At 46.3% G+C, this 13,201-nt stretch overlaps 1 protein-coding gene across 1 annotated transcript in view; it reads right to left on the bottom strand.

The window, feature by feature from the left end:
* LRP4 (LDL receptor related protein 4) overlaps positions 1-11,476 on the bottom strand; it is an 84,786-nt gene extending 73,310 nt beyond the window's left edge. The window contains exon 1 of the mRNA XM_075713019.1: positions 11,392-11,476. Within this exon, the coding sequence (XP_075569134.1) occupies positions 11,392-11,476 (85 nt within the window). The remainder of the gene's footprint in view (positions 1-11,391) is intronic.
* Between the last annotated feature and the right edge of the window lie 1,725 nt (positions 11,477-13,201).

Genomic DNA, 13,201 nt, shown 5'->3' with positions numbered 1-13,201 from the left:
TTTTTTTGTTACAGAAATTTTTGTTCTGGCTTAGATTCAGACTAGTTTCTTGAACAGATGGGTTTTGGATTAGGTTATTTACTTCATTAGCCTCAAAAGGAGGGCCAAACCCCAGAAACAAATGTTTTTGTAGGAATGGACAGCGTTTTCATTTGGTTTCAGTCTATGGTTCTCTAGTACTTTTAGGTGGAGACAGCTTTTGCTGCTTTGGCTGAGACAGCACCAAAACCAAGTCTTTTTATGCAAAGATCAGCAATGGAAATCCTCCCAGTTCTACTCTGTAGCCATCACTACATCGATTTCATACATTTAGTTCTATCGTATCTTTGCACATCTGAAAATAAAAAAGTTAACTTCCCTTTTGTTACAATGTAAGAACATACAGAGCTCTGGAGTTCATTCTTGTGGGAGTCAAATGTTTAATTTGCCGTCAAATAGTATAGCACAAAAATCTCAGTATTGTATCCAGTTCTCACGGTTAGAGTAGTTGAAATGTGTCGTACTTGCTAGGGCCACTACATAGCCAGCATAGCCACACTCGCACAGAGCCTTAGGCATGCAAGGGCTCCTGAGGCTGGTTAGTGTGGGGCTGTAGAGGGACCTCGCTGCAAGCCCACCTCAGCCCAGGCCCATCCTGCAACAGGATAATTCTCTCCTTATGGAGTTACTGTCATTTCCCTCCTGTGAGCCATTCCCCTTCTGCTTGACTCTAAAGGGCACAGAGCCATACAGCACATACCTTAAGACTTTGGTATGCAGCCCGCAAGGTCAGAAAAGCTGGCTCCCTAGGCATATCTGGTCTTCTGTGGCATAACTCGGATGGCCCTCTTTCCTCACAACACTTTAATAGGCAGTTTTAGCATTGCCACCATATTTATTTTAAGATCTTGACATACAGGATGCAGAGCATGTTGTTACAACATCGTTCAAGAAAAAGCCCAAAACAAACGCAGGTATCACTCCATGCCTTTCCCAGATTAACCTGCAGGACCAATGCACTGCAGTATATTAGCTAGCGAACGTAGGTGTTTTGGCAGCTGTCCCAGTCACTTAATCGGAAGCCTGAGCTCAGAGGCTGTTTCGCCTGAGCGGGTAAGTCAAGATGTACATACCAAAGATGTCATCTCTGCCTCACTCCCTTCCTTGCTCGAAGGCTTCTGTCTGAGTACTGTTTATTTTTATCCCACAATTGATGGATTGTACATAGGTTTCATTTGCCCTGTATCTCCCATTAGTTCTATACTGTAACTGTGTTAGATTTGGCCTCACATACCTGATTAAGCTAAACGGGGGTTTTGCCGAGCATTTAAAGTAGGCAAGTGCCTGCCACCCCTTCTTCCCTGACAGTCTGTTCTAAAGCATCTGCAGCACAAAAATTGCTCATGGGTCATTTCTCTTCTTCCTCCAGCACACGTATTACCGTCATCAAGAGTTTGCTTCTCCCAAACAACCAACCAACTGTTGTGGTTCAAACCCAGTCAGCAACTAAGCACCACACAGCCGCTTGCTCACCCTCCGCCCCCCCAGTGGGATGAGGGACAGAATCGGGGACAAAAAAAAGTAAAACCCATGGGTTGAGATAAAGGCAGTTTAATAGGACAGCAGAGGAAGAGAAAATAATAATAATGATAATGATAAAAGAATATACAAAGCAAGTGATGGATGATGCAATTGCTCACCACCCACTGACTGATGCCCAGCCAGTCCCCAAGCAACGATCGCTGCCCCCCAGCCAGCTCCCCCTAGTTTCTACACTGAGCATTTTGTCATATGGTATGGAATACCCTTTTGGCCAGTTTGGGTCAGCTGTCCTGGCTGTGCTCCCTCCCACCTTCTTATGCACCTGGCAGAGCATGGGAAGCTAAAAAGTCCTTGACTAGCATAAGCAGTACTTAGCAACAGCTAAAACATCAGTGTGTTATCAACATTATTCTCATACTAAATCCAAAACACAGCACTATACCAGCTATTAGGAAGAAAATTTACTCTATCGCAGCTGAAACCAGGACACCAACAAAAAGTTACTACAGAGTATCACAGGAATTATCCCTTTTTTTTTTTTCCTCTTTTTAAAAGATTCCTTTCCAGCTTAAATGTTTGCTCCCAGACTTCTGAAGACTTGGGTGAAGAACTAACCATAACAAGCAAGAAAGGAAATATGAAAAAAACATTTCATAGGGACAACTGACTGGAAGACTTAACCTATGGAATTAGCTTATTTTGTTTGAGTCTGGAATTTGCAGTAAGAGCAACAGAAGATTACAGCTCTTCATCTTCCAGTTCACAGGAAGCAGGTCACAAACAAGAGAAACCTCAGAGAAACAACGGGCTTCTCTTGTGAGCGGATGAGCTGCTTCAAGCCAAAGAAGCTTGTAGTGGAAGGTTGCAGAAGGCAGGGATCAACAAGGTTGTTCTTCCCTGCTTGAGTACTGGTAGCATAGAAATTACTCAACGTAACTGCCAAAGATGCAAAGATGACAAATCTGTCCTTCCAGGGCAGTTGAGGCACAGGCAGGAGATCCACCTGCTCCACAGATAAAAGAACCCTGGATCTGAGGGGAAAAAAAAAAAAAAACAAAACACCACCAACAAATGCCGAAAAGGCCTAAAGGCCTTCTGTTGTTTAACGTAATGCTGACTACAGGTCTAAATTCTTCCTTACACTCAAAAATGCAGTGAACAAAGGCCTACAGACAGTGTTGATTCATGAGCAGTGACAGTTCAAACTGGAACAACACATGAGGTAACCACCCTTGTGGTGGAGACATCTTAACCGCTCAGAAATCAGCTGTTCATGAGTCAACACCCTCTTGCAGTTGCTGTTCACTGGTACAGGAAAGAAGTCAGACCCAGGGGCAGCCTTCCCTAAGGCCTAGCAAAAATAGCGAAGGGCCATAACCTCACCAAACAGCCCAATTCAGTCCTTCCCTGTTTCCAAGTCAATGCCCAAGGAAAATCCCTTCACTGCTTTGACTCTCTTTCAATTCAATTCCTTGTATGAAACTTAGGTCTGTTTGCAGGGCAATGACTAGTGCACTTCTCGGGAGACCTGACCTAGTCTCCCACCTAGTCCCACATCACGCTTTTTAAGATTTAGGCACTGAATACTTCTATTTGAGATCCATAACAAATATGCAGATAGTCCACAAGCATTCCTATTTGCCAATGACTATCCTCTCCCTTCTTGGTTATTAAAGCCGCCAGAATGGCAGCCTCCAAACTATCTCCCTTTCCCATGCCGCAAACCCTCCAGTTTTCTCTCACTGCCAGACCCATTACATTTTTCCTCATACTAATAGGTACTATGCTGATGAAAGCCCTTTTAAAAAGGCAGCACAAATCAGGGGCATGTCCTCCAGCCATAAGAAACTCAACTCAGGCTTTTCAAGAGTAACAGTCTTCAAAAATCACAGTGAGAACACCACAATCTCCAAGGCCTCAGAAACCTCATTTCCTAAATTTGTCAAGCCTGAAGAATTTGCAGACTCTGAATCACAAAGAAAGGACAGCAGTAAAGCTGGCTTCCTCTCAACAAATGCAGTTTTAATTCAGAGAATTATCCCACCTCCTGGTTCATCCTCAGGAGCTCAGAACAGAAGCACGAAATGACAATCCTGAGACTTCTCATTTTTTTTCCCTGCCCTCAGAGTTGCAAAGAAAGGATTTGACTATTCAGCAGTTATGGAAATTCAGAACTAAAATTGGGTGGGAGCACACAAAAAAAAAAAAAGTGTCTTTTTTGTATTCTAATCCTAGATCACAAGAGACACAGTTCTGCTACAGTGAATGGCTGCACCTTAGGCAAGAACCTCTCCCAGACACTACCAGCTGTCACCAAGTCAAATGAACTGACAGAGCTGGAGATTCAGGCTAAAGGAGCAGAGTGCGTATTTCCCTCTAACCTTCTTGCATAGTCACACAATGTTTCTTATGAGCCTTTCAGAGGAGGAAACTAAGAACATCACATGTTTATGTTTTAACTTTTAACAGTTCTCACCAGTGACTCACTCCTTCACATAGCAATTCTTAATGAAGAAGAAGAGGAGAGGTAGCCTCCTTTTCCAGGAAAAGTATTATTTTCTGCCACCAGTCTTGTTGCTTCTGTACCCAGACTCTTTTCCAAAGCCAGAGTAATCTCCTATTCTCACTTTATGCCTTTTTCCAGACAATCATCTCCAATCTCCTAGTTTCTCTCTTCAACTCTGCCCTCCCATTTCACACACTTTTCCAGACAGGACTGTCCTCCAAAATATTTTCCCGGACATCCCACTCAAAAATCCTGGCTGTATGTGCTCCCAAGCCTGACAGGTCCCACATTCCACCACTGCAGATAGCTCCATCACCACCTCTATATCTCATGGGCTCACCATCTCAGCATTATGCCAATATCAGTCTCCCTTTCCTCCTCTGCCCCCATTGCTAAGCTCCTGATATTTCATAAAATCAGGTCAAGGACTCTACTGTTGAGGGTCCCTAACAAGTGGACTCTACTGTTGAGGGTCGCTAACAAGTTGTCACATCCTCCTTTAAAGCATTACTAAAATAAGTCTTTCCCTGCCTCAGCAGTTGAATTCTGCTCAATGCTCATCTTCAGTTTCAAAACTTCCATCTTTTATACTACCTAATTAACAACTCTTTCTGCCATCAGATCCCATATAATTACTCTACTTGGATCTCCTTACACGGCTCTTCTGTTCCTTTGCCAGCTCAAGTCCTTGGCTCTCATTTCCAATACGCCTATCTTTGCTTCTGTTAATACCTGTACTCCTACCTCCCTTTCCCTTCTTCTCATGGTTTACACTCCTCTTGCATCTGCTTCCTCATCCTTACTTCCCCAGTTACCAGCTTTCAGTAGTCTTTGATGACAACTCATACCCAAAAACCCCTCTCTATCCTTGTTCTAAGTGATTGGAATGAAAAACTTTCAGAAGCTCTTTCCATTAAACCGAAGCTAAAGGAAATTTAATTAGAAAGCTATGCTATTTTAATATTGGACCTTATCTATCCCACTAGAATTATCACATCCCTGATCCTTATCAGAAGTCAGATGTCTAATTTAGACTATAAACCCTTTGGGGCAAATGTAGCCTCTTCCTCCATGTTACACAGAGCCACAGCAGTTAGACAGATCCTTAAGGTACAAAAAATACCTCAGAAATTCAAGGAACTTGATTTTGCCAAGAACAGCGCCACTCCATACACTGAAACTTGGGAATGACCAGAGAAGTTAAAAGAACTCACTCTTTGAAACTTCAAAAGGCAAGAATAGGGTTCCCCCCCAACAGAAATAATGTCTGCCCACATCTGAGAAGAGAGGAGCTGGGTACAGACTGCACTGAAAAAGTTTTTCCTTGGTATCTCTGGCCCCTTCCTGCCTCAAGTCTCCTGAGCCATCACTTAGCCCCTTTGAAACAGCAGGAGAGTCACTTCTTTTTTCCTTCCCTCTCTAGAAGGAGCACAGCAGAAATAAACCTCGAATGATAAATTATGTACCACCTTTGTGAGTCTGCCTCTTGGCCAGATGGGAAATTTTTCTCCCAAAGCCTTTTGTTTCCAGCTTTGATCCCAGTGTTGGATCCGCTCTGTTCAGCACTCCCTCGGCCTGGAGGTGAAGAGAGAGCTGACACAGGCCAAGTTCGGGCTTACTGCAAGTCACAGTCAGATCTTCCATTAGCCTTCTCCCCTCCCCCTTCCCAACTGGAACTCTCCTTGAGTTTGAAAAGATCCTATTAAACATTTTCCAGAGGGCCTTACAGAGGATACATTATTTTGATGGATGCTGGGACTAAAGGAGGAGGATTTCTAAGTACAGTGAAATAATGGAGTTTGTTCTAATGGGTTTAAGAGATGCCCGGGGGCACCAAGTAAGTTCCTTCTCTGCAAATCAAAAACACAGAAGACCAGAAAATGGAGCCGAACAACTAAACGCCAGGAAGCGGGGAAATCGGGCTCTATTTAACTGCTGCTCTTGGTTACAGCCAACTTCAGGCTGCTTGGAAAAACAGCACACACACACATCACTGGCACAAACTTAACAGGAGAAAACAAAGAGACAACAGGGGTCAAACTGGGGGTGGCAAGTAGGAGAAGGATGCAAGGCTAGGTCCCCACCCCCTACCAGAGAGTCGGATCAATTATCCTTGAATACTAACAAGATTTCTGATTAAAGAACTGCTGCTATGCAATAGAAACAGAAAGCTCCAGCAGCCGGGAGGGGCTGTCAGGCAGCAACAAAGAGACACAGAAGACTATGCCCTGCTAGGGCATACGGAGGAAGTCACCATGCTGGTAGCCAGGAGAGGGGTCTCCCCTGCCTGGAGTCACGATAACATCTCACTGCTGGTAAATTTAACTCCAGGAATAAAACTTCACCTTGACACTACAGAATATGGGGTCTGTTTTTAGGCAAGCACATTCTCTGCTGGAAGTTTTGCTGGATAACATTTCTTTAAACAACCTCATCGCCATAGTACAGGGAGGTGAATTTTATTCTCATCCTAACCTATTCAGGGGAAATAGCTGGTGCTTCTTAGTTCTGAGTATTGCAACATTAGAAAGTTGCTATTAACATACAACAACTTGAGAAACAAGAGTTTACACTGTCTTCCGTCATACACTTTTTGACAAAACTGCAATTTGCAGTACAAACTTTTAATATGCATATACAATACTGTCCGTTAATGGTTTGTGATTTGCTGACTACTGGTGGCTAAATACATAAAAATCTAATGATCCAAAAAGAACCTGATGAAAAACAGAAGCTTCTGTTACTACTTTTCACAACCCAAAGTTGTGCTAACATTAAGCATCCTGCTACATGTATCTCATGCCATCAGAATCAGGCTCCCGACTGTTCAATCCCCTTTTTTCTTTTTCTTCTATTTTAAACAACAAACACAATTCTTTGGTATGAGGAGTTACAGTCATCCACAATTTAGCAAGGCAAAAGTCCACAAACATCAGCTCTGTTTGATGTTAATAAAGTCTTTATGAAAACTTATTTCCATGCCCTTGCATAGTGGGTCTCCTTTCGTCTAGGCTCACAGCAGCCGAGAAGATATTCCGCCCCTCACAGAAACATTGACTGCAGCTCAAGAGTCTCTCAGACTAAATACATAGGCTGGAATACTTCAGCATTTAACAGGCAGTTCTGTATAACAGAGGCAAAAAAATGCCTGGAAAGCCAAAAAACCTGAACATGAACTCACCCACAACAGGATGGCAGCCAAATACTCCCAAGGTAACAGTCCCAGAGCGACCAGATATACAGCATGAATAAACCACAAGCCTACAGAATCACAGGTCCCTGGATCCATATAGTTACTATCTTTATTCCAGGGAAATGGAAATCTACAGGGAAGACAATATAGAAAGAAGAGATTCAAGAAGCATTACAGTGCCCAGTCTTCACGCAGAATAGTCAACAAATCCCATAAAATAGTAATGCCTAACAGAACAGTCATGGCAAAGAACCACAGGCACTACAGACACAAAAAGCAAGAGCCTAACCATCAAGCACATTAGATTCATGGACGACAATTACAGTTAGTATTCTCTGCCATGATTTGTGTGAAACACAGCCAGCCACTAAATACAGTATGCCAATTAATGGAGTGGGTTTGCTGCATGCCAGAGCTCCAGCTCTGGATGTTGTATCAGGTAAAGCCAGACATCTTAAAAGATCGCCAGTTTAAGTGTGCATGCATATATATCACCTTACTACGTAAACGCCTTTGAGATAACATCACAAATAGCTAATGTGGAAATAACGGAGGACTAGAGAAATAAAGTGTCCACTTTTCTTATGCGTTTCTTTTAATAACACTTTACTTACCAATTCACCCTTTCCAACGGATAGTCAGTAAAATTTCTGTGGTTTTATGGATCTTTTGATTTTCAACAAGAGAAATAGAAGTATTATTAAAAAGAGAAATAGCCACAAAAGTCACAAGCAGCAGAGGAACTCAATGAAGATGTAGGACGTGCACTTACTTTTTAAATCTATTTTTAAAACCTTGACTGGTTTTCAAGATAACATCTCTTTATCAGCTTTTATAAGTGTTATGAAGCATATATTCCATTGTGTTCAATGGTAAGTTGCATTCTGGGGCAAACGGAGTTGGCCTTGGGCAAGACAATTTCTACTTCACTTCCCACATTTACAAAACAAGGATAGTATTTGTCTATTTCACAAGAGTGCAGGAAGATTCATGAGGACTATCAGACTATAGATCATTTTCATAGAATGAATGTGTTAATTATTTTTTAATGTTAATTTCACCAGTCTGGAGAACTACAGGTTTTTAGGAGTAAAAAAAAAAAAAAAGTACAAATCACTTCAATTTCTTTTTCTAGTTAACATACAGCAAGTACTGCCTTCTGGATTGAACTACAAACTGGATAATGTTTATATCCAACCCCATTTTCTTCTGTAACTTCAATGAACAGAATGTAGAGAAACATCTCCAAGTTTACTGAAATCCCATTTTGTGGCCCACAAGAACAGAATATCCCTCTTCAAGGTTCACAAGACACTCTGGAAATGCAAGCACTTTATGTATAAACTAAGCACCTATTAACTTGGTTGCTACATACACCCACACTCCCAGGATGCAAGAAGGGATTCTCTATTGCAGAAAGCAGTGCTAAAGCATACCACTGAAAGCTTTTGGAAAGAGAACACAGAAGAAAATTGCTTATCTACACTAAATAAATGAAACGAATGGAGGATTTATGCTTTTTGCTTTTCCACTAATGCTACCATGTTTTAGTAGACACAGAATTGTTTAAAAACAAAAAAACAACAAAAACAAAACCAAACAAAATAAAGCAAAACACAAAAACCCAACACCACAACTTGTCAGCCTCCTGCAGCATCTTCATTTTAGAGAAGTGGGGATGTTACTCAGTGCCTTCACTACTTTGACAAAAAGAAACAGTCAGGATAATTCAGGGTGATCATGAGATCTGTGAATATCATCCAACCTGGTCAACAGTAAACCCAGTACCCTCAGCACACCCAGGAAGCAGAACATTATCAGCTCGAAGCTGACAGCAGGAAAGCAGGCATTTTGCACTTGGCTGAGAGCTGTAGAACCAATAGTAATGCCAAGCAAACATAGCGGAGATCGCGATTCCCACTGCAAACTATACTTCTATAGAGGTATCACATTCAGGTTTGTGACTCTAAAATGTAGTCAAGACGTTTGGGGAGTGAAGCTCTGATATTAGCCATGTATTTTTCTGGCAGAACTCCAGGAGCCAGAATGGCAAGGACATCACCCAGACAGGTTCTGTGACATTCTGCATTTATACTAACACAGACCATCATAACATCAGGCCCTTCTTCATCACCACCCACCAGCAGTGCATGCCATTAGCTTTAAATTCTTTCTGTATACCCGTTTTTACCTGCAACGCCCTTTTCCAAGAGCTCAAGATACTTGCAGACCTCTTTTTTTTTTTTTTTTTTTTGGCACAGACTTCTCTAGTTTTAACCACCACTATCCACCAAAAGAGGGTCAAAGGTCAACCTTGCAGACTTGTTTGCTTTACCTGCTCCTGTATTGAGGTACGGTGGTAAACGACCAAGCACTTCTAAAAATTTACTTGTTTGGCATCGTGAGTTCTGTGGCTGTGGATGCTTTATGACAGTTAAGCTGCACGCCGTCCCCACAGGTACTTCTAAAGGACAACGGTGACAAATTTCTAGCTAAGGGGAGGAAGACCAACTCATCACAAACTTTGGCATCTTCGCTGCCACCTCCATCCTGACACCTCCTCATGTTTTTCCTTGCTTCAAACAGGAAAAAAATTGCTCAGGAATTGTGTTCTTATTGCAAAGCATATCTTCCCATGAAGGAAAGAGGATACTTACTTCTGGAAGCAGTTGGCACATCCAGTCATAAACTGACATTCATTTGACAGGAGGATACAGGAAAGTGCACTGATGGGAGAACTACTTGAAAGAGAGGCAAACTGCCATAAAAAGCGTCCTGGAGACATCAAGGCACAACCACCTACGAGCAAACCTGCACTTTACAATCAGACATCCCCCACATGGCTGTTAACAGCCCAGACACATTAACTAGGAGCACCTGGGTAACAGCCAAAATAAAAAACATCCAGATCTGCACCTATACTAAGATCTGTGCTTTAGATCCTTCTCAATCCTAGACTGCAGCTAAGTATCTGTGCGGCACTTGGAACTTAAAGAGTACTTCTGGTTTCTAAAAAGCAGATTTTCTGATACACAAAACTGCAGAACTCTACTCAGCCTTTCCAAGCTGGTTTAGCACCCTCTTCAAAGCTGCCTGCAATTAGGTTTCTTGTTAGAAGAGAAATAATATTACTTGAAACCCAAACCCCATGTGATTGTGCCCCAGAGGCAATACTTGTAGAATGATGGAGGTCAGCGGCACTACTGCAAATGCTTCCTGTAATTTCAGAGTAGCACAGGAGAAAACGGATGGGTGAAATTATACAGCAGCTGCCAAAGGAGTGAAGGGAGAGAAGCGAGGTACGTATCTCCTCTCCGCACCCCTCCCCCAAAAGCCTTCCAACTCTTTATAAACAATTCCGCGAAGCGTTTAGTTGTTTTCTCCTCCACCGGGCGCACTTGTAAAATAAAGCACTACCGCACAAGAGGAAGAAACAGGGACTGCTTTTCAGTGGCTAGAGCAACCACAAAGATAAGTTTTCACCGGCGAGGCTTCACGGAACTGCTTCCCTGATCGCCAAGACCGCAGCGAACCCCTCCCCCTGCCCCCTCGCCACTATTTTTGGTGCCACTCCCGCCCCGGCCCCACTCTGCCAGGGCGCTGCGGGAGGACTCCCGGTCCCCGCCGAGGCGAGCCAGGTAGCCCGGGGCGCCGCCGCAGAGCCGGGCTGTACCTTTAAGGGGCCCGTCGCGGCGGGTGCGCGGCTGCATTCCTGCTCCGGAGCGGCGGCTGTCCCGACACGCCGGGCACGGCAGCCTCCGAGGCAACCTGCGCGCCCGCCCCGGCCCGGCGCGCCGCTCGCACCGCGGGAACAAAGCCCGCGCCCGCCGCCGCCAAACTTCCGCGGGGGGCAGCGGCCGCGTGGGCGGCGGGGACCCTGCGCTGCCGCCCGGCCAGGGCAGCGCCGCCCCAGCCCCAGCCCCCGCGCCCCGGCCCGCCGCGGCACCCCGCCGGCCGCGCCGCGGCACGGAGCGGGCGAGAGCCCCGCGTCCGGGCGCGGGACGGGGCACACGGACCTTTGTCCCGCGGCGGGGCAGCGCAGGGGCTCCGTGCCGCGGCGGGCGCGGGCAGGTGAGCGGCGCGGCAGGGCAGGGCTCCCCGCCCGGGCAAGGCTCCCCGCCGCCGCGACCGGGCCCCCCGCGGGGCAGAGGGCGCCGCGGCAGCCGCTTACCTCTGGCGCGGAGCAGCGCTCCCAGCAGCAGCAGCAGGAGCTGCGGAGGCGCGGGCGAGAGGCAGCCCCCGCCGCGCCGCCTCATGGTGGCAGCGCCCGGGCCGCCCGCAGCCACGTCCCGGGCTCCTCCTGCGCGCAGCACCCCGGCCCGGCCGCCGCTCGCTCCCTCCGCAGCCGCGGCAGCTCCGGGGCTGGGGGCTCGCTCCCCGCTCCGCCCGGCCCCGGCCCAGGCCCGGCCCCGGAGGAGGAGCCCCGCCGGGGCAGCCCCCGCCCCGCTCCCCCCAGCGCCGAGGCACTTCGCAAACTTTCGGCGCGGCAGAGGCGGTCCCGGGGCCGCGGCTCCGCAGCGAGAGCCCCCCCCCCCACCCCCGCCTCTTTCACCACCCCTTGGGGCCGCCGCCCGGCACCGCGGCGGGACCCCCGGGCTCGCCCCGCGCCCCCGGCCCCTCTCCGCCCTTGCCGCGGGTGCGGCTCCCTCTGCGCGGGCGGAGAAGCCCTTCCGAAAGCGACCCCGCTGCTCTCGGGGCTCTCGCTGTCCCAGCTCCCGCAGTGCCGCCGAGGAGCATCGCCCCGGGCTCTCGGCCGCCCGCCGCAGGGCTGCCCGGTATCCTCCGGTGGCTGAGCGGTTCCCCCGTGCGTTGCCACCGCTGCCCGGCTTGTGCTGGCTGGCTGTACCTACGGCAAACGGTAGAGCCCCTTCTCCCTCTCCCATCCCCGTTTGCCAAACACCCTTCAGAAACGGCTCATTGCCGAGCCCTTTGGCCAGCGTACATGTTGCTATTTAAGAGAAACGTGTAATTTTTTCCCTCCGTTCATGACAAGTGTTCTGATACTTGGGGTTTTCCTTATAGCCGCGGTGTCTGGAGACAGCCGATTATGTACGAATCTCGGATACCCTAAAAAAAGAGCTAGGGTCGTTGCCTGTAGAAGCAGAAATTAACACTTGGACAATTGTCTTATGTGCCTGGCTGGTCTTCGTGCTGCATTTAAAAGCAGGCAGGCTTTCACTGGACATCATCGTTAAAGCCAGTTTTATGATCCTCTGTGGCATGATTCGACGTTTTAATGCATAGGGTTGGCAATGCAAGAAACTGTTGCTAAATAATTAACTTGAATGGAAAGCTGATTCAGATCGTCCAAACCCTGGACCACAGGGGAAGATGGGAATTTTGTCAAATTGACACCAAAGGGTCAATGATATGAATGGTCTTATTTAAAGCCTTTGCATAGATGAAGCCAGAGGAAGCTGCAATTAATCCTCTCCTTTAAAGAATTACAAGAGCAAGTAAACAGCACAGCATGTGATTGAGACAATTCTGCTGCTCCTATTAATTACGTGTAAAATAATGAAGACGAGGGATATTATTAAAAACGTCAACATAAAATTAAAGCAGGGACAGACTCTTGAAAAACTGAGCTCAATACAAAGCAAAAAAATAATCCAACACAGAGCTTCACTGAGGAGGAGAACCCCCAAGAGCAGGAATACCATAAGAAAGCAGCAAACCATGCATAAATTTACAATATATGGCCCCCAAACTTTAAAAAATTCAGACTGTTTGCTTCATATGCAGAATCACTGCTTCAAGATAGGAATAGATCCACTTTACATAGCACGAGTGCAATAGCACGTAGACTATGGCATTGAATTCCATGCATTTGATAGGCAAAGTGTACAAAGTTGCTGAAGAGTAACAACAAATACAGGCAGCCAAGAGGGACTGATTGAGGTGGAGAGATTAAAAAAACCTTTCTATGCTAACATTGACTCAGAAGCAGTGACAGAATGGGGCATGGAAAGAATATGCAA

Source organism: Pelecanus crispus, chromosome 6, assembly GCF_030463565.1.
Source record: "Pelecanus crispus isolate bPelCri1 chromosome 6, bPelCri1.pri, whole genome shotgun sequence".
Classification (NCBI taxonomy): Eukaryota; Metazoa; Chordata; class Aves; order Pelecaniformes; family Pelecanidae; genus Pelecanus; species Pelecanus crispus.
Note: the sequence above shows the minus strand (reverse complement) of the source record. Positions and strands in the feature narration are given on the sequence as shown.